The sequence below is a fragment of the Equus caballus genome, chromosome 1, assembly GCF_041296265.1.
Source record: "Equus caballus isolate H_3958 breed thoroughbred chromosome 1, TB-T2T, whole genome shotgun sequence".
Lineage (NCBI taxonomy): Eukaryota > Metazoa > Chordata > Mammalia > Perissodactyla > Equidae > Equus > Equus caballus.
In genome coordinates this window covers 133,192,707-133,214,569 of record NC_091684.1, presented here as the reverse complement: position 1 = coordinate 133,214,569, position 21,863 = coordinate 133,192,707, and the positions used below count along the sequence as shown (strand labels likewise).

The window sequence follows — 21,863 nt, the reverse complement described above, 5'->3', positions numbered from 1 at the left end:
GACAAGGTCAGAGAACAAGGCTTAGACAGAAGACAAGTTGGGCAATGATTTAAGAAACCATCCCAGGCAGCAGCCCAGGCATCTGAGAAGGTGGACTCCTGGTGGGCCGGAAGGGTGAGGCCAGAAAGTGCTCCTGGAGGAGGTGAGAGGAGTTGGGCTTTGGGAGCTGCCTCTGGCCTCACAGACTACCCTTCCTTACTCTTTGCCAGACGGCTGCAAAGATTTCTGAAAGCACAACGGAGTGAAAGCAAAAAAAAAAAAAAAAATGATGTTCAGCACCATGGACAGCTCCTGGCGCGCCTGCCAGGCCCATTCTGCTGGTCCAGCCAGGGGAAGTTGGCAACAGCCTCTCCACTGCATCCTCAGCTCTCTGGCCCCTCTCTCCCCCAATCCTAGTGATCAGAAGCATCTCAAGAGGTTACTTAACGTCCTTGGGCATTTTCACCAGGGGATCCTTGGTGACTGAAAAGCCTTTATTCACAAAGACCCCAGAACACTTCACAGTATCGAGCACACACTTTGTGCTTTCCATGCATTACTTCATTTAACTTCACACCAGCACTAAGGTGGCTGCTGTTATCTGCATTTTACAGATGATGACACTGAGGCTCAGAGAGAAGTATGTGCCCAAGACCACACAGTTGGTGAGGACCATACTTTAGATTCAGAGAGGTCTGTGGGACTCGGAGCCTGACCGCTTGGGATTTTAGGCACCTCGGTGGGATGCAGGGAGGTGGACAAGCCCTTCTGGCACCTGTGCATCACACTGGGGAGGTAGCCTACAACAACAGGTGCAACCCCTGCCCCAGAGACAAGAGAGGAGAAAGAGTTGCAGAGAGGTTTCGAGGGGACGCATCCTCCTGATGGTGGGGCCTTCTGAGGCACTTCCTGGGCGAAGGAAGTAGCACTTTTCAAGTATTAAAAGCACCTGGTCCTCAGCAGTCAATAGGGCACAGTTGCACCCATCCTGTAAAAGGGAAAACTAAGGTCCACAGAGGAGGGAACAGGAACATTTCTAAAGCCTCAAGCTAGATGCCCCATGCTCCCCTAGCACCCCACAGCCCCCAGAATCATTCATGACTAAATCCCACCATCCAGGGTATGCATCCATGGAGGCAGGTAGCAGGCTCTGGCAGGGAAGCAATGGACAGCCAGACTCAGACATGCTGGAGTTGGCACATGCCTGAATTAGAGGCCTTGTTCTCTCTAAAAACAGATGACTCACCTCTCCACCGCCCCCCACTGCCCCATCCAAGTGTCTTCTCAGCTGAGAGGAAGTCCTAGCCAGGAAGACACGACTTGGGCACTGGAGGCCATGCCCCAGGTTCAGCCCCAGGATCCCAGGCGTGGCCTCCCTCAATCCTGGACCTTGCTTCCTACCTGGACCAACAGGTCCTTTCAGGTAGGCAGGTGGCCTCTCAGCAGGAGGACGTGGCCTATAGACCAGTTTTGGAGGAGAAGATCCCACACGCAGAAGGAATTGGGGATAGCAAAAAGCCAAACAGCCCTTTTACACTGATACTTGGGACATTTCATGGTTTGGTCTGAGAGGAAGGTTATGGCCTCAAGGTTGCTGAGGGAAGAGAAGAAAGGATGCTCCTGGCCTAAACTCAGAGACTCCAGGATCAGACCAAGGGCCCTCTCCTTCCCTGGAGGCTGAAGAGGACGCAAAGGGTGATAAAATGGGGGCAGGAGAAGTGAAAGCCCTAGAACAGGGATGGCCTCCTTCAGCCTCCTCTTGTCCATACACGACCATGCTTGCATTTGAGCATATATGCTCACACAGCCACGTGCACACATATGGGCGTGTGCTCACACACCCATGAATACATTTTTGTACACTCTCTTGTTTATGCCCTCCTGTTACTTTTTGTCCTTGTACACACATCCATTTTCATACATGTAGACTTTCCTGCACACGCACTTGCATACATTTTGAGACAAATGATATCCGCTGAGATTTCTGTTAGCTGAAAGAAAGAGAATACCTTTTTTTGCCCATTAAAATCTTTTCCATCCTTCAAGATTCATCTGAAGTGCTACCTCTTCTGGGCCTCTCCAACCTCTCACAGATTGAGCCTCAGCCCAGCCTGAGCCTGGCCTTGGATCTCCCAGATGCTGCAGACTCCTTGAGGGCAAGGGGCCATGTCCCAGAGATGCCTGTGTTCCTGCAGTGCTGTCTGCAGTCCAGGGTCCCCACGCTTTCTCCCAGGTGAGTGACACAACTAGGGCCCCATCTTTTAACCCCTCCCTCTGTGAAGATGGCTCCCACTCAGACAGCAGACCTGCATTCCCACCTGCCACCTGGAGAGCCTTCTGGCTCCTACACCCAAGTCCAAGGCTGAACTCAGCATCTTCCTCCTTAAAGCTGAATGGCACAGTCAGCATCACAATCACCTGGGCTCAAACCTCAAAGCCATCCTTGGCTGCTTTCTCTTTCTTCCCACTCACCCCTGTAGGCCCCCCAGGCAGGGACCACATCTTGTCTAGCATCTTCTATGATGGTTTCTGAATCTGTCCCTGATTGTTCTGTCCTAGATCAGTTCCTCACTGCTCCTCACCTGGACTCTTGCCCCTGTAGCTTATCTGGTTTCCAGCCTCCACTCTCTTTCCTTCCAAGTCGTATGATCTCTGGATTATCTTTCCAAACATTATGATTACATCACCCCTTGCCTGAGCCCTTTGGGTGACCCCTGAGGACTAAGAAAGTTCAAGCTCCTTGGTCTGGGATCCCCAGCACCCCCACCCCCCACCTTCCCTCTTCTCTCTCCTGCTTCCTTCACAGTAGCCATCAGGACACCTAACCCCTGGCGCCATCTCCATCCACATCCTGAGAACCACCCTGCCTCCTGAACCCCCATCTTTTGAAATCCTTTCCCTCATCTAAGGCCCAGTTCAACTGCCTCTTCCTCCTCCATGAATTCTGCCTAACTATGCTGTGTGTCTATGGTAGCAGTTGTCACATCCTGCCTCTTTCATCAGGTACCACCTAACTCTCCTTCCAGCTGCCCAACAAATGATAGAACCCAAGAATCCAGGAGTCTTGGTTTCTGAGATAGGGATGGGAGCTGGGAGATGCCCTCTCCACTCTTGATCTATCTCTTGGTTTTCCAGGCCCAGCCCAGATAACTGCCGAAGGTGATAATGAACACACTGAGAATGGTGGAGGATAGCGGTCAACATTTAATCTCACTGAATCTTCATAAAAACTCTAGGAAGTAGACACTATAATTATGCTCGTTTTACAAATGAGGAGACTGAGGCACAAGAAGTTGAGAAATTTGCTATATATAGGGGGTCAAGAATTTAAACCCAAACAGCCTGACTCCAGAGTCCCTCTTCTAACCACTCGACAGAAATATAAATCTGGCTAGTAGTATTTTCTCTCTCCCAAACTCTGTGCCTTCTCCTTCTCCTCCGCTCCCTCCCAAACCTCTCTCCTATGCTCTCTTCCATGGCATCTTCATCCTACTTCTTCACTCCCTGACCTCTACACTTCTTCCCTTAAGTGAACCTTATTTGTGTCCTAAGGACGTCACTCTCCCAAACCCCACATACGGTGGGGTCAGCATCCTCCTGCTCCACACTGATGCCACTTCCTGCCTGTGGTAGCAATGTCTACAAGATCCTTTGAGTATCCTGTCATTTCCTGGTCACCTTTCCTGCATCCATCTCCCACCCTCAGGGATCTTGGTGATGCTGGCATCCGGTTCACAACCTTCCATTCCACTTAAATTTCTGCCATCATCCTGGGTGACTTCTACTCCATATCATCACCCAGCCCCTCAGCGGCTTAAAGCCCTGACTCTAATGACTCCACGTCAGTCGTCCATTGCAACAGCATACTCTGGACCATGTCTCCATCTCCATTTGTTCCATCTCTAATCTCAGATGAGCAATGCTCTTTCTCTCTCTAACCTTTCCTTCCAGCTCTCATCCAATCGTGCTAAGTCTATTCTTTAGTGTCCCAAGAACCTCTATTCAGCTGAACCCTCTGATTCTCCCATCAGAACCCTCCTGCCTCCTCCCACTTCCCCCCAGACACAATGGTCCAGCTCATCAACATCTCTTGCCCTGTCCTTCTGGCACCCAGTTCACAAGATCACAACCCTGGCCCAGGGCCATCATCAATCCTTCTCAGGTTTACATGGGGGCAGAAAATCCCACACCCTCAGACCAGTCCTACTAGAAATTCAAGTGCCTTAGCTCCTGTGCCTCAATTTCCTCATCACAATTTCCCTATTCAGCTGGGCCCTTCCGTCTGCCAGCCTATCCTTCCAGGAGAGCTTGGTAAACTGGCCCTCCCATTCTCCACAGCAGCTATTCTGAATTATCTCTTTTCTCCTCAAAGCTCTGAAACCATCACTTTCCCAGCTCACTCTCAGCAGATACCACCACCTTCTACTTCACAGAGAAAAGAGAAGCCAGCAGAACGTCCCCTTCCTCTTCCTGCCACTAGACTCCTACCTTGCTTGCCTCTCCTTCATCCCTTCCCCTCCTCCAGTCACAAGGGAATCAGTGACTCTTCCACCTGCCCTCTTGACACCATTCCCTTTCTCCTCCCCAGGGACCTTAATCTATATGTTAGCCCCTCTCTCATCTATGTCTTCAATTTCCCTCTCTGCCAGTCCTTAACCATCAGCTTTTTCTTTTAAGCTCCCTACACTTACAAAATAAAATCACTCCCCAAATCCCCAGTGTGTTATCTCTTCTCCCCTCAGAACCAAGCTTCCTGAAAGACGTGTCACTGTCCCCACTCTCTCGTTTCCATTTCCATCCCCAATACTCCTCTCAATCCTTCAGCAACATCGCAAATGCACACCCTGCTGCAAAACCCAACGGACACTTTCCAGTCCATTTCCTTCATGACCCTCAGCATCATCTGACACTGTGGACCATTCTGCCAAAACACGCTCCCCCACCTCGCCGTCTTTTCTCCGTGCTCTCTGGCTCTCCTTTCCCTTCCATTGGAGGGGCTCCTCTTCCTCTGCGTGACCTTTAAATGTTTCTGTTCCTCTGGGCCCTCACCTCTTCTCCTTCTATACACTCTCCCTGGGTGACCTCACCAACTCCCACAGCTTCATTATTCTGCTGCCTTTCAAACCAGTCCTCTCTCTCATGCTCCACACCCATGTGTTCACTTGCTGACTACACATCTACACCTGGATGTCCCATGGGAACCTCATTCTTGACATATCCAGATTTAACTTAACCAGCCTCTCCCACAAACTCTTGTGCTTCCAGCACGTGGTACCACCAGCCACCCAAATGCTTAATCTAGAAACCTGGGAGTTATCCTCAACTCATCCACCTCCCTCACCTACCACCACTCAATCATGTGGGATCCAACGAATCCTATCAACTCACCACCTGGCCTACTCCAGCAGCTTCCGAACTGGGCTCTGGCCTCTCCCAGGACCCCACATACCTCAGAGTCCAGGGTGGGGTCTGCATCCTCTCATCAACCCACTCTCCATACTTTGCCAAGCCCAAAGTCCTTCCACGCTCCCAGCTCAAATCCAAGTTCCTCACTGTGGTCCCCACAGCCCTTCCTGATCTGGATTTGGCCTCCTTCTGCCTCAAGTCTCACTATGCCTCCCCTCATACACTCTGCTCCAGACATACTCAGCAACTTTCAGTGCCCCAAACACGCCGTGCTTTCTTTCAACTCTGGGTTTTCCCACATGCTGTCATCTGCCTGGAACTCTCATTCCCACTCCTGCCCACCCAAGCCCCTTGGTTCAGAGGAGGCATCACTTCCCCTGGGAAGCCTTCTTTGTACCCCAAGAAATCTGGCTAGGTGCCCCTCGGACGTGCTGCCATAGCATAGATTTGTCACATTATGATGAAATTGCTTATTTCACTGTCTATCTGGTGGTTACTTGACTCTCTGACCTTGGCACAGTGGCTTTTACATGATAGGTTGTAACAAATATGTGAATGGGTGAAAATATGTGAATGGCTGGATGGCGGCAGAGTGAATGAATGAATGAAGGAATGCATGCCTTGGGAACCAAAGGCTCAGCGGCAGAGGGCCCAGCAGAAGCTACATGAAATGGGGAGCCCTCTAAGACCCCAAATCATTCCCTCGAGGCTTTCACAGCCTCTGATGATCAGGGAAGAACTTATCCCCTGCAAACTCCCAAGACTCCCAGACTCCCAGCAACATCCATCAGCAAAGGGGCCCCCCACCCGGTGCTGAAGCTGATGGTGGGAAAGTCACAGAGGAGGGGAGGAGGTGGAAGAGGGGCAAGGTAGGTGAACAAAGGACAGGCTGGGAGAAGCATGGGGTTGGGGTCTGTGACACAGTGAGATGAGAGAGAAGACTGGTGGGAGGACATCACAGCTAAAGACTTCAACTGAGGCCATGACTGTGTTTCCAGCCTGACTGGCGCAGGCCCATGTTGGCAGAACACACCATGCTCTCTCGGTACTGGTGTGCCCTCAGCAGGGACTTTGGAGATTCTCCCTTCTCCCCAGATAGACCTAGCCCAGAGACCCAGAAGGACCGGGCTGGGTTGGGAGAAGGAGTTGAAAGGAAGGAGGCAGCTCCACTCTCCTAGAATCTTGCTCTGCTGCCTCCACCGTGTGGGTCCAGGGTGAGCCTTCGCCCTGCTGCGTGCCTCCCAAGAGCGTAACTGATTTCTCTTCCTCTACTGAGATGTGAGCACACAGCCCGGCCGGGGGGCAGGGAGGGGTCTCCGTAAAATTGTCTTGTGGTAAATGGATGAGTGGATTAAAGACTGTTGCCAGTGGGGGGAAAAAAGACTGCCAAAGTTAAAATAAAAAAGAATACACTGAAATGTTAACACTGATTATTGCAAAGTGGTGGGATTGTGGGCTATTTTTGTTTTCTCCATTACGCTTTTCTATATTTTCTAAATTCCCCATAATGGGCAAATATTACCTTTATAATCAGAAAAATAAATCCCCCTTTAACCAATGACCAGTGTCCCACGCTGTGAAGAGTCCTGTAACGTGTGTCACCTGGTCCTCGGGGAACTCCTGGGTGGCCGGGGGAACAGTGCAGAAAAGGCGCTGTCTTGACGGGGAGGTCAGAGAGAGCCTGTGGCCGGAGAGGGTCACGGTGAGGAGACAGAGGGGGCCCCTCTGAATGGCGGGCGTCAGAGGCCAAGGAGAGTAGTGCCTGCCCGCAGCACACACGAGGGAGCGCACACTCGTGGGGCGCCTTCCTTGCCTTCCCTCGCTCACAACCATAAAAGCTGTTTGGAAGCCTTGACCAACGGCTCCCTGCCCCTGCCTGTCCAGGCCCCTGTTTATCATTCTCTGAGCAGGGCTGTTGCCCAGCCCCGTTGCCCCTTATGCAGCCGTAGGAGCGCTGGCTGCTTGCAGAGGGGGAGGGTGCAGGAGTCCTTGCCGCCTGTGCCCCCTCCCCAGACTGGAAACTGGCCTCCCTCGGGCCAGCTGGGCCCTCAACTCTGGGCTCTGAGGGGAATCCACCCCTCAACCCCACCCTGCCCCCTCCCCCTGGCCCCACCTCCCCTGCCGCTCCTCCCTGACCCCAGGGTCTCCTCCCTACAGTAGAGGAGTTGCTCTCTTCCCCCCACCCCCACCTGGCCACTAGGGCTCTATTTTTAACCCACCTCAAAATCTCTGACTCAGAATCACAGGGCTCCCAGGTAGCCTCCCTCTGCCGCCTGGGGCTGCCTCTGAAACAGACTCAGAGCCAAGGGCATCTGGCGTTTGGTTTATGGGTGGGTTGTTTGGATTTTGGTGTATCTTTATATTCTAATGTTTCTACAACAATTACCAATTACCTGAGGAACAAAATTTGTTTTTGTTTCTGTGTTTGAAGATCCAAACAAGATGACCCTTTACCTCTGCCTCCTCCAAAGCCCCTCCGGGTCCTGGGCTGGGGGCCTAGCCTCCCGTTATACAATGAGAGCCTCTTGCCAAGGAGAAGGTGAGCTGTCTGAGGGCTGTAACTGACTGAATCTTCCCTTCCCCTCTGTGCTCTTCCAATCCCACTGCACAGTGCTTCCCAGACTGTGAGATGCACACACATCACCAGGGGAGCTTACCAAGGGGCAGACTCGAGTTCACTATGTGTGGGCTGGGGGCTGACATCTGTATTGTGCCCAGGCTGCTGGTCCAGGGACCACACTCTGAGTAGCCAGGTTATAGCAGACGGTACAGCGGTTAGGCACTCTAGTGTTTGAATACCTGGCTGTGTGGCTTTGGACAAATCACCTAACCTCTCTGAGCCTGTCTTCTCATGTGCAAAATGAGAACATTAATCCCACCTCACAGGATTCTGAGAGAATTCGATGAGATGATATTTATAATGCGCTATGTGGTGTACATACTCAGTGCATGCTGACCATTATCATCATCATCATCATTATTCTTGTGACCACTAAGATGCAGGTCCTGGCCTGAGGGCTATGGGCATCCTGAGGTGTGTGGACTGGTCCCGCTTCAAGGAGCCCTTCCTCTCTGGCAGAGGCAGTACGGCCTGGTGGGTACTAAAGTCCTGAAAAGGAGGGGGCCTAAGCGGGTCCACTGGTTAGGGAGGTCAGCGCTGTAGTTGCAGAAGGAGGTCCATGCCACGTGGCAGAAGGAATCAAGGCCAGGGGCCTAGAAGTCTCGGGTTCTAGTCCCATCTCCACCTCTACCTTGCTATGTGACCTTGAACAAGCCCCTGCCTCTCACAGTCCCTTCCTTAGTGTCCCCATTGGTACAACAAGAGGATGGAGCTAGACAATCTCTAAGGACACACCGATTCCATGAATCTCTGCAGTGCAGAGGCTAACGAGGCCAGGCAAGGGCAGCTGGCCAGATGGAAAGCTCGCTGAGAGAAGAGCGCACATCTCAGACCCAGTATTGGGTCTCTAGTACTAGAGAAGATGGCAGCATCTTGAATGCCAGATTGAGTAGTCAGGACTCTTCTGGGGACATAGGGAGCCATGAAGGTTGCAGAGGGAGAGAGTTCCTTGGGGAAGGAATTGTGACTGCACCTTCTCAACAGCACAGCTGAGCAGAGACCTGGCCATAAGGAACACCAAGATATCAACCCATTGCTTCTTTGATGGGCTGAGACCTCTTCTGGAGACATTAAATCTGTGCACTCACCGAGACACACTAGTGTAAGAGCATGTGCACAAACACACATTGCATGCCCTCACCCACCCCCCCCCCCCCCACAAAGTGTACAACAGGGGTCATCTGTTCTATAGCGCCGAGAACTGCCAGGATGCTGTGTCCCCTCAAGCTAGCTGCCTAACCTTTCTGAGCTTCACTCAACTGACAAGACTATTTGGGGAAAATTGGGGAGGGAACTAGCAGTTGGAGAACTTCTCTGTCCCGCTTACAGGAAACAAAGGCAGCTCAAACACGACTCTCCCTACTCAAGAGAATGGAGCAAAAATAGAATATTGCTGTGGAGTAGCACGTGAGCGTGACCTCAGTGGAAATTAGGTAGGAGAGCTCACCTACTCTGCAGGAAGGTGCGCCAGCATGAAGGAGGAAACGGGCAGATTTGGGCAGAACTGCCTACGGCCAAGCAGCACTGGGATGGACGGGGCTACAGAGGACACCGTGGAAGGGCTGCCCCAGCGAAGGGAGCCGGAGACGGACCCTGGGAGGGGCTGTGTGTTCCCTTTCTTGGTGGGAAGGGGTCCCCTGGAGATGTCTGAGCTCTGAGGACAGGTGCTGGACCTGCCTCCTCCGCCTTCCTGCCAGGAAAACATAGCCTGACAAGGGTGCTGAGCAAGGGCCATGTTCCCTAGGGTCCCGCCAGCCCCAGTGTTTTACGATTCTGATTGCTAACAACATGCAAGGGAGAAAAGGGGAACGGCTCCCTGGAGAAGGACTCATCACAAATGGGCTTGGAGGCCAGGCTGGGGAGTCGGCATTTCATGCCCAGGCCCTGGGGAGCAGTGAAGGGCTAAGGCAAATGCGGGCAGTCAGAGAACTCGCAGACTGTTCATGCGGAAGGGGCCTGAGGGGTGCCCGGCTCACTGGCTCCGAAAGAAACGGAAGGAGAATCACCTGGGTGTCCCCCAAAATATACCTGCCAGGGCCTCACCCAAGGAGGCCCAGGAATTCGTCATTGTATAAAGCTTCCAGGCGGACACAATTTCAGCTTTGCAGTCTTGCTACACCCCACGCCCTCTCCAGTTCCATTTTCAGATGAGGAAAGCAAGACCCAGGGAGGTGAGGTCTCAGTCCACACAGCTAGGCGGGGCAGAGCCGGGCCTTCAGCGGTCTCTTACTCATGGCTGGCCCTGACGGCTCTGTGCCCAGAAGCAGTGGAGCGACTCCCCAGAGCCTCCGGGACAGGATAAACAGCTTGTTGCCTTTCCCTGCCAATTCCCAAGTCAATGGTCCTGCTGGCCTGCCCCTGGGCACTCCTCTGACCGCAGTCATCCCGTGTGGCCTGCAGTCTCCACGGACCCTCACATCTGAACTCTCCTGAGGCCAGCTCTGAGCTTCCAGGAGGGGACAACTGCCCCCTGGGAGAGGTGGCAGGGGAAAATGGTTGGGGCTCTTTGCCCAGGAAGCAAAGAAAAGAAAGCCCATCTCCACTCTCACGGGGGGCATGATCTAATGAGGGGCCTCACAGATGGCGCCATTGCCACACAACACGCTGGGGAGCCCCCGGCCCCGTTCCCCAGGACTAAAGGCTGGCGGCACCTCAGCAGAAGGAAGGGTAAGGAGTCCCCGACCTGCTCCAGGAGCACAGGGGCTGCAAAACCCAGGATCATGACTGGCTGGGCCTCGGCGGTAGCTCCGGAGAGAGGGCGGGAGATTCTCATCAGCGCTGCTGGTCGGCAGCGCTGTCCCTGCCCCGCTGGCTCAATTTGTACTAATGGGGTCAGGATTACGGGTTCAATACCTATTTGGCCAATTAGCTTTGCTCTCTTCTCAGCCTCAGACCGAGCCCTGACCCTGGACACTGAGGGAGGAAAAGACTTTGCTGAGGTCACACAGCAGAACAGGATGAGGGTCAGGAGGGCAAACTCAGTGTGGGAGGTGTGGGCAGTTACAAGCCAGGAAAGCTCAGGAGGAGAGGACCCAGGGCTCCGGGTGGGCCAGCCCTGATGCTGCACAGACAGGCCCCAGCTGCAGTCTCTCCTGCTGAACTACATTTCTTATAAAAGGTGCCAATGGCCTTGATGAGACCTGTGGGCCTGAGGGTCTTTCCTATCCCTGGGGAAGGGAACAGTGCCCTGTCTCTTCTGACAAACTGTAGGTGGGAGAAGCCTATGGCTGGCTTTGGCGTCAAGTGGCTGGAGACTCACGTTAATCATTGACAGGGGCTGCTCCAGCCTGCAACAGGGAACTGCAGGGTAATTACTTCTGGGCTTCAGGCCACAGGCTCAGTGACATTATTGCAGCAGCAACACCTGCCTTCCAGGCCTAGTACAGCAGGAGAAGGGAGTCTCCTCAGAGCTTGTGCAGCTGGGGCCAGGGCCCGGGAGAACTTCCCTGGGCTGCAAGGACCCTGGGTGACAGGCCAGAGAGAGACACAAACACACCCACAAACATATCCACACATACTCAGGCAGCATCAGGGGCAAGACCCGGGACAGTGGGGTCCGAATCCTTGAGGGTGAAGGGCAGAGCTTAAGGACTGCAGGTCCAAAGAGACAGATGCTGAGTAACCTGCCCTCGGTGCCTGCCAACACCCACCCCGCCAGGCGGCCCCTTGGCTCAAGCTCCCAGACACCTGCTTCCAAGAAAGTGTGCAGAACGGCTCTCTCTCCACCAGATCCAGCTCAGATCTACTCCTTCAGGAAGCCTTCCCTGACCATCAATCCATATTGGTCTATCTCTTGTCTGCCCTCCCCTAAATAAGACGCAGGGACCCCAAGAGGAACTGAAATTCTACTATCCTCTTTGTCAGGTGAGGAGTGACCCCCATACTCCATAATGGGTGCAAACAGTCTTGCAATGGAACATCTGGTCTCCTGAGGACAAGACACCCTCAGCCTGCCCCTCTCCAAGCCCAGAAGACGACGTATCAGCCAGCCCCGTGTTATGTATTAATTTCTGAGAGCCTTGTTCACGCAGACATAACATGTCCACCCACATGGGTAAATGCTTAGACAGACAAAACCATGAGCAGCCAATTATCAGGCAGTTGCCATGAGCAGACCTGGGGGCCCCGCTGCTTGCTCCGCAGTTTGTGGGAGCCCAGAGCTGGGGGGCAGTGGGGAGCAGGAGGGAGTCCCTCTATCAAGCCAGCACACCTCTCTGTCCAGCCCCGAGCACCACTCTGCAGGAACCACAAGCTGGCTGCCTGACTGGGCAGACAGACACCAGCCCCAAACAATGAGAGAGCAGAGCGGGGCGGGGAGTGGTCACGTGTGAGATTTGGTGTCTCTGCCTCGGTAGCAGTGGCACTATTGTTTATTTATAATTTGTACTTTACCTCCCAGAGAGGACCAGTGGCAGCTGGCACAGATGCTAAGAGGTGTAGGAGCTCAGGAAGCTTAAAGGAAAGGAGGGCTTCCACGGGCGGGGGGGCACAACATGCCCCCCCTGTCCCAAGGCCTGCTACCTCAGGGAGGCACTGGGCTTGGCTCAAAGGCTTTGTTCAAAGACTCCAGTTCCTGACCTCAGACCAAGGCCTTATCTTGGTCCCAGGCTGAACTCTAATCCTGAATACACACTGAGCTCTGATCCTGGTCATACACTGAACCCCAAGCCTGCTCACACCCTGAGCCCTGACCCTGGTCACACACACAGCCCTAAACCACAGACTGACTCCACTTTCTCACTTCCCTGCAGGATGTAATGAAGAGACCACATGACCACCTATTTCTCTGGTGGAGAGAATACATTACCACTGGCTACTTATCCCCGTCCCCTTTGAACCCTAATCACTCCTATGGAGGATCAGGTGCACCAGTGGCATCTGGATGCGGTTCCCAGATCCCAAAGGTCTCTACACCAGTCAGGACCTGCCAGGGGAGGAGCAGGGGACAAACCTTTTGATCTGGCATCCCCAGGAGCAGCAGCCCCAGAGCAGGGGTTAGGACAGGGCTGTCTCAGCCTGCAGACGCCGCGTCTTCAGATACAGAATGGCTCCCTTCTCATTGGCTAAGCTTATAAGATGGGACTCTGAAGATACCTATCACCCCAAAATTCAGGTTTAGGGCTGGTGAGACAAGAAACAGCTTCAGCAACAAGATCACTCAGGACAAGCCTTCCCTGGACACCCTCTAGCTGGGGTCTCAGGGTCGACTGCGGAGCTTGAAAACCTTTGCAGCCAGATGTTACATAACCCCCTTGGGTTCAGGTTTCATCTCTGACACGGACTTATTCTGTGACCTTGGGCCAGTCACTTACCCTCTCTGGTCCTCTGATCCCTGCCTATAAAATAAAGGCTTTAGGCCAGGAGCTTGCTAAGGCCTGTCTGGATCTGGTTTTCTGAGACCTGTTAAATTTTGTGCCAGCTGGGCCCCACCCCTCCCAGCCCCTCCTCCGAGCTAATGTGTGGTCAAACATTATCTGCAACATATGCATTCTCAGGAGAATGTTCTCTCTTTTTTTTTTTTTTTGAGGAAGATCAGCCCTGAGCTAACATCTGCTGCCAATCCTCCTCTTTTTGCTGAGGAAGACTGGCCCTGAGCTAACATCTGTGCCCATCTTCCTCTACTTTATATGTGGGACACCTAGCACAGCATGGCATGCCAAGCGGTGCCATGTCCACACCCGGGATCCGGACTGACGAACCCCGGGCCACCAAAGGGGAATGTGCGCATTTAACCCCTGCGCCACCAGGCCGGCCCCAAATGTTCTCTTGAACTACTTTTGTAATTTAACTTTTTAAAGCTAAGAAAAAAAGAAGAAGAAGAAGGAAGGAAGAGAGAGAAGGAGGGAAGTATGAGTTTAGAGTCCTAGAGACCAGGTTCAAATTCCAGTACTGGTACTTCATAGCTGTGTGATTTGGAGCAAATCTTTTTTTTCCACATCAGAGCCTCAGTTTCCTTATCTGTAAACTGGGAATAACAGAATCTGTTTTTCAGGCCACTATGAAGAGGAAATGAAACACATTTCATTTGTAAATGTATGTAAATAATACAAAGCTCCTGGCACAGTCTGGCACGCGGTAGGTAGCACATAAATGGTCGTTATTGATCTGGGAACCCACCTGGCTTTCGTCTCTACTGGTAAGAGTCTGGAGTTATAAACTCAGAAGCCTACAGTGATCAGGCAGCTAAGTGTGCATGAGTGACATGGCTGGGTGTAGGATAGAGACCTTAGGGACAGGTGGAGACTGTGGGCAAGAGGACAGCAAAAGCCAGTTTAAAGGGGGCAGCCTCTAGTCTGCTCCAGCTCCCTGCTGCGGGCAGGAACATGGGGCCAGACCCACCAGAGTTTCCAATTTTTCAAGAGAAGCCCAAAAGCCACATTTTTATGTTACATCTTTCCATTTTAAAATATTGTCTCAGATTTGTTATCACACACTATGCTGGCCAAACAGAACACATCTAGGTACTGCATCTGATCCACAGGATGCTGCTTAGCAACCTCTGGCCTAAGTACTGCTGTCTCATCTTGAGCACCCTCAGTGACCGGGAGCTCACCACCTCTCTTTGTTGCCTCCCACTGCAGTTCTGATGCTAGATGCTGATGATAGAGTGTCTCTGAGTGGCCTCCTAGGCTTTGGGATCATGGATTTCCAGGGCCCTGGCAATGCTTTCTCACTATAAGCCTGGTTGGCAAAGAACATCCTCTCCGAAGCCAAGGCAATGCCCCTGCCCTCCCCACAGCCCGCTCTGGCTGGGAAATGTGGATTCTTCAACATCCCCTGGGCCCAAGCAGGACTGCCTGGCCGGCCTCGGCAGCCCTTCTATTAATTAGCAACTGGCAGTAGCAGCTTTGTAAGAGCCCTTGAGCCAAGGAGTGTGTGTGCTGGAGCTGGGTGCCTCCTCAGTTATATGACAAGGCCCCCTGGAGACTGGGGTTGGACCTTCTGCTCTGGGTGAATTCCCTCGTGGTAGACAGTGTTACGGCAGGCACAAGGGCCACTCAGGCTGCTATGACACTCGTCAGTCCTGTCATCTGTATGTAGACTGGTGCCTTCTGGGGTGGGAGCCAAGCCCAGTCCCCAGGGGAGATTGCTAGGCATGGTCTGGTGCAGGGGAAGGGGCGTTAAGATTCAGACACCCCCCCCCCACCACCACCACCAGCTCAAGGTGCCAAGGCAGCTGCTCTTACTGGATGCCTCTGTCCTCCTCCCAGCCAGCCACTGTCAGAGCCACCTCACAGCGGCTCTCCTGCCCTGGCACCTCTGGACTCTCTCACCAACAACATCTGTTCCTTCCCAGAAATCTCATTGCAGCACAGCAGTCACTGCACTCCCTGCCCCTTCTCCTCCAGCCAGGCCCGCCCCTCTGGCCTTTTGAATGGGAGAGAAGCTGCCAAAGCAATGGGACAGGGTGGATTAATGAGGGCCCTCTGGCCACCTGGTCTCCCCATGTTCACCCCACCCCAAGCGCCAGCATCCAGGGCCAGCAGAGTCCAAGCAGCAGCGGAGGAAGGGAGGAAGGCCATGCATCTGACAACCCCAAGTTTGCCGCCGACCTCTGTGTTGAGGGCTGCACAGCCCAGTTCACAGACTACACCCTGCCGTGCTCAGTGCCAGAGGCCACGGGGAGAACACAGAGCTGAGCATGGAACAAACACACCATCTGAACCACAGTAATCCAAGCCTGGTTCTGAGTTGGGCACCAGCGGCACCGGCATCACCTGAGAGCTTATCAGAAATGCAGAGTCTCAGAGCCCACCCCAGACCTAGTAAGTCAGAAGCTGTATCTTAACAAGATCCCCAGGTGAGTTGGATGACATGACAGTGTGAGAAGCACCGTATTATAACAAACATAGAGCTCCATCCAAACATCATAAGGTGGTCAGGGAAGGAGAGACAGGTGATGGTGGCCGCGGTGGCCTGAGAGGGCATCCCAGAAGAACTGGAAGCCCTAAAGCATGGAAGAGGAGGGCAGATGGACAGGCAGTCAGCCCAGCACTGTGCAAGGCAGGCCACCTGACAGGCCCAAAGCCTCACACCTCACAGCAGCTAAGGGAACAAATGGGGCAGGGTCCGGCAGGGAAGAAGCCCCCAGCCTCATCATGTAGCAGCCAGACCAGGAACTGAAGCCTTTCGATGGCCGCAGCAGGTTTCTGGGCACTGGGCATCCCGAGCGCACCTCAGACCCGAGCTGGGTGCTGGCCTTCACAGCACACCCTCCACCAGCCCCAGTCTTATCAGTGGAGCACGTCCTCATCACTGGAGAACCCTGCTGCCCAATGTGCCAGCCGCCAGCACCGCCCAGGCAGCTCACCTTGGAATTCCCCTCTGCACCAAGGCGCCCTTCCCCCTCCCCTGGCGCTGCCGCCCGAGGCTGCAGCTCCTTTTGGCCTGGCTTTCCACGCTGACAGCAGAAGCAGCATTCCTGGGCCATGGCCCCCAGGAAGGCCCACCCAAGAAGGGGCCTCAGAACCCCCGACCTAGAGCCAGGCTGCCACCTTCCTCCTTACCACCTCCCACCTGAACAGTCCTTCTCACAGTCAAAAGGGAGAGCGATGGGAGTGAGACTCAGGAAACAGACAAGTAACGAGTCCCCGAGCAGAGCAGCCTTCCTTCTTCAGACATCTAACTCTGCCCTGCATCTTCATTTTCATCCTGCTGGCAACAGGAGGCCCAAGCCTCAGAGTACAGAGGGCCCCAGGGAAGACGGCTCTAGGAGGCTTGCACCCTGCTCCTACCAGGCCAGGATGCTCTTCTGGGATGGCCTACAGTGGGGCTCACAACCTAGATGGGCTTCAACTTAGGGGGTCCACAGACCCCAGAAATTGAGTGTCATATTGCGTGTGTCTAGACGTACGTGTATCTTTCTGGATAGAGACTCAATAGTTTCCAGCAGGTTCTCAGTTAGGTCTCTGACGCAGGTTCAGAACCACTGGTCTGAGTCAAGGACAGAGGCCCCTCTGGTCCACCCAGGACTAAGGGCAGTGAGGGCAGGGGCAGTCTGGACAGTGGTCTCTGAGGGTGCACTGGAGCTTCTCACCTCCACGGGATGACCACAGCTGTACAGTGTGTCTGACATGGAGATAGGCTACAGGATCCTCATTTTTCTAGGTTGGAAAACTAGGCTCAGAGAAGGCTCATAACCCAAGCAGGGCCCCATAGCAGATAGGGCTGGGCAGGTGATGTGAGGTGGGCAGTGGCAGTTTCTGGGGCCAGGGACCAGCAAAGGAAGTCAGTTTTAAGCCACCCTTGGAATTTACCAGGCCATTGGCTCAGTTTCCACGATTTCAGAGCTCAGCTGTTTCTGCCCCAAGGAAAGGACCCTTTAGGACCCTCCCTTCCCTCCCCTTCCTCACAGATTTAGATGTCTCAGGCTAGGAGAGGGAAGGGGCAGAGGAACGAGCAGGGCCAAGCTTCTGCCTGCCTCCACTCTCAAGGCCAAGCTAGAGTTTGGGGCACAAGAGTAGCCCCAGAACTGACATCACACACAGGGACTTCCTGCCAACCTCCATGTCTATCCACACAGCCCCAAGACACCTACTCAGAGAGACACCTAGACATACACACACCCAGGCCCACACACCTGAGCCTGACACTTGAAAGCCTGACCAGCTTCTGGGAACAAAACCAGGTCCACCTTCACTCAGGGTTCCCACTCCTTTTCTTTCCCTTTCTCTCCTCTTGGAAAAACAGGATCATGCAGACACCATGTTTTATTTGTTCCAAGTTCCCACCTCCAAGCTCAGGTTCCAGGACATGGCTCATATGAAAGGAAGGAACCGCCCAGGACCCAAGAGCCCAACCAGCCTTGGGCTGGATCCTGGGGCGCAACATCCCAAGGGGCTGTACGTCCTGGCCTCCTCCCTCACCAAACCTTAAATATAAGTTTCAAAAGGCAAATGGGGAGTGGGAGGGGAGGGGAGGCCAGATGAGCCCGTGGAGCCTGGAGGAGCCATGGGGGTGGCTGGGACATAGTGGGGGGAGGCGGCAGCCAGGGCACAGTGGGCAGAGCGGTGGGGGATGGAGGGGTGAGGAGAAGCAGAGATAGCCAAACCTATTCTTAGACATGGCCCAGGTTATGAGGGTACCTCAGAGCACAGCCCACTCCAGCCCCTGGAAAAGGCACCCAACGTTCCTCCCCCAGGGACAGGAGATGCCGGAAGCAGCTGGTGACAGTGAGCCCTGAACTCCAAACCGCAAACTCAATCTATCATGGTTTGCTGGTGATTCTTTATTAAACCAATTCTGCTGGATCAATGCTTCCTGCCCGTCAAAATGATGAATAAATCCTCGACTGGCCTGAGCAATGCTTGCAGAAGCTCTTGTGAAGCCTGAGCTGGGCAGTAGGGTTTGGCTCCATATAGAGGCTCAAGACCAGTGGCTGAAACTCAAGGGACTGAGGTTTGGGGTGCTGGGCGGTGGGGTGGGGGTGGCCAGGTGGCAGGGTTGAGCGATGGGTTTTCTAAGCTTAGAAGACTTAGCCAGGCCCCTGCCTCTTTGACCTTGTGAAGATGAGACCAGCTATTCTGGCATGGGTGTAGGAGAGGCATGACCACTGCCCCTCCAGACGCACACAGATGGTCTTTCTTAGATGTCTTTCTTTACACCCCACCCAGCACCAGGCAGCTAGAAGGCTGTGCGCAGAGGACATGTGCTTTCAGCTACCAGTCCCTGTTGCTTATTGCACAAACCCAAATTCAAAGGCTGGACTGACCCTTTTCCTGTTGCCTGTTTATCAATCCTGCTGCATCCACCCCTCCCTATCCCCATCACCCTCCCTCCCCACCATGTCCCAGGCAGCCTGCAGTTAGTGGGAGATTCTGCATCAGGGGGACTGCAGACAGACATGCCAAGATGGGCAGAGGAAGAGCAGGAAGGCGGGGAGGTTCCCATTGATGCAATCAGCCCAGTCCTAGTCCTTAACCATCCAGGCGAAGGGAAGCCTGGGAAGGCAAGGCCCAGTTGGCAGAAGGTGTTCAGTCAATGCCCGTTGTCAATGGAGGCTAAGCATGCCTGGAGTTGGCCCCTTGCAGCTCCCCCAACCCTAGGCGATGGGGTTGATGATGAGAACCCTGAACAGAGGCTTTCAGACAACAAGACAGCGGGGAGCTGAGCAAGGGAAGGGAGGGCCCCTCAACAACCTCAAGTGATTGATACTGGCACAGCCTACCTGCCACCACCACCAGGGGGTTCAGAGGGAGGAGGAGAGCCTAGGACACCCAGCGGGGTGCAGGAGACACTGCTCCTGCCCATTCCTCCCTAGCTCAAGCTGAGATCTGAGGGGGTACTGACCAGAGGGGAGGCCACACTTTAGGAACCTGGCACTTGGGAACCAGTCCCAGTTTCTGATGGGAGGGTCCCACATTTGCTCACACAGCTTGAAGACCATGGCTGTCTGTTTAGCCTATCCTCTGACCTCCCACACTCTCTGGGAATGGGAACCCTGGATATTAACATTAGGAAGAGCAGTCCCTCAAAAAAATAAAAGGGGGGGCCCTCTCTTCACCACCTATTTTAAGCCATCGAGTGTTGCCTGACTGGTTGCTCCCAGCACGAGAAATCTCTCTCATTGGATGGAAGATGGCTTTGCTCTCATTACAAACCTAGCTTCCCTGGAGTTTGCGAAGAGGGTTCTGGATTGGCAAAATGCTCATTTATATTGGCAGACAAGCAGGGTAGGCAGGGATAGGAGCTAAACAGGGGGCAGGGCCCAGAGAGAGAGAAAGAATTAAACCCAGCTCAAAAGGGTGAAACATTTTCCAGACCCCCACTTCAATCCTGTGTATCAGGAAAGCCCAGGGAGCTGCTGGGGGACCCCAAATCTTGACTAGGGTAGGGACATCCCTGATCCCAACTTCAGAGGCCATCTCCCATCTCTCTTTTTGGCAGATACCCCCCACAGGCCCCGAGTGGTATTCAGCAGTCTTCTGTGGCATCTGACTCAAGTGATAGTGGAGGGGGTGGGGTCCCTCTCCCTGACAGGTAATCACACTGTTTGTTTGGGGACCCACGATTGACCCCATGAGAGACCTAGCAGCTGCTGGGCTTGGGCAACTGGGGTGAGGATGGGGCACTGGACAAGCTTGGGGTCACAGGACAGCTGCTCGTCAGTCAGGACAACAGGCATCTTCACTGACCACTATGAGCAAGGTCATCTTGTCCTGCCAGTCCTGATGCCAGCTGCCCAGGGCCCACCACCTGGCATGAGGGGCTGGCCCAGAGTTAAGGTGGGTGCAGAGGGCTCTTCTCCTGGACCTGAGGCCCCAGTAACCTCAGTCCTCCAGGGACCCAGCTCTCCTTCCCCAGCTGCAGCTTCCCAGGCCACAAGAAGGCAGATATTAAAGCCTGGGGTGAGCACCCCAGGTGCTGGCCCAGCTGCCAAGAGGTCTGTCTCCCTTGTGGCCCTGCTCTGCAGGCTGAATGACCTGGAGCTGCCTCTAGGATGGCCACCCTGACTCTGCAGCCCAGAAGGGGAAGGTGGGATGTGTGGCTTAAGGTGGCAGAGCCTTATCCGGGCTGCCGGCAGCGCTAGGCCAGGCTCAGGACACCTTTTCAGCCTGCCTCTAACGCGGCCCAGACCCTGAGAGAACGAGAGGACCAGGACTAGAACCCACAACACAGAGGAAAGTTCCCAGCGCGGCGCAGAAGGAGGTCTGGGGGTGTCTGGGAGCCTGGAGGCGCCCCACTTCTCCCGGAGCTCCCAGCGCGAGGAAGGAAAGTTAACTCCGGCAGAGAAGCAGGGCCGAGGAAGCATGTCCGCGCCCGCTCAGGGAACCCACAGGATCGCCGCCGGGCCCCCTTACCTGAAGTCGCTGTAGGGGTGGATAATCCAAAAGCCGGCCGACTTAACCCTCTCCTGCTCGCGCTCCACGGCTTTCTGGCTGCCGAACATCCTCAGTGAGAATTTGTTGACCCCGGGCTGGAGCATGGCCCCGAACTGGCGCTGCATGAAGCCAGACTGGCCCAGGCGCACCTCCGCCTCGGGGAGAATCTGGTCCCCGGCGGCCGCGCCTCCCTCCACTTTGATAGCGGTGTCCACTGAGGGTTGCTCGCAGGAGGTAGAGGCCGGCGCCGGCTGCTGCTGGGGTGGCGGCGGAGAGGCTGAGGGCTGCGCCGAGGCGCCGGGGCGCTCGGGCTCGGCCGCCAGGCCCGGGGGCGTCCTGTCCTCGCCGGGGGACGCGTCGCCCTCGGCGATGAGCCGCCGCTCCTCCGCGGAGTCATGCAGGTGCCCGTGACTGCTGCCGCCCCCCGCTCCGCCGCCGCCGCCGCCCCGGCTGCCCAGCGAGGCCAGGCTCCCGCGGAAGCGCCTGCAGTCGCCGTTCGTGCTGGACTTGCCCGCACCGCGGGCCGGCCCCTCGCCGTCCGCCGCCCCGAGGGCCGCGCCCCGGGGCTCCGTGCCGCCCGCGGCCGCCGAGGGCGAGGGCGAGGGCAGCGGCCGCAGCCGGATGCTCCTGCGGCTGGGGTCCTGGCGGCCCCCAGCCCCCTCCTCCTCGGCATCCTCTTCCTCGTCCATGATCCACGCCTTGGCCCCCACCTGCTGCGGAAGGCTGTAGAGCCGCTTGCGCATGGACGGCGGCAGCTTGTCCATGGCGCCACGGGCAGGGGCCGGGCCAGGGGCAGGGGCGCGGGTGAGGCGCCGAGGACCGGCTCCAGGTCCGCCCGCCGGTCAGTCTGCTAGCGGGGACGCGTCCTTCGCCGCCGGCGCCGGGCCGCCTCAGGCGCCCATGCTCGGGCAGGCTGTGTGCGGCGGGGAGGCTCCCAGTCCGGCTCCGGGTCCCCGGGCTCGCCGCGCTGCGCCTCCTCCCCGGCCGGGCTGGGCGCGGGGACCCCGCGCTCCCTCCCTCCCTCCCGCGTTCAGGGG

General features: G+C 55.2%; 1 protein-coding gene across 1 annotated transcript in view; it reads right to left on the bottom strand.

Annotated features, from left to right (window-relative positions):
* HCN4 (hyperpolarization activated cyclic nucleotide gated potassium channel 4) overlaps positions 1-21,711 on the bottom strand; it is a 42,994-nt gene extending 21,283 nt beyond the window's left edge. Inside the window, exon 1 of the mRNA XM_023654049.2 lies at positions 20,806-21,711. Coding sequence (XP_023509817.2) covers positions 20,806-21,590 — 785 coding nt within the window. The 5' untranslated portion in view covers positions 21,591-21,711. The remainder of the gene's footprint in view (positions 1-20,805) is intronic.
* Between the last annotated feature and the right edge of the window lie 152 nt (positions 21,712-21,863).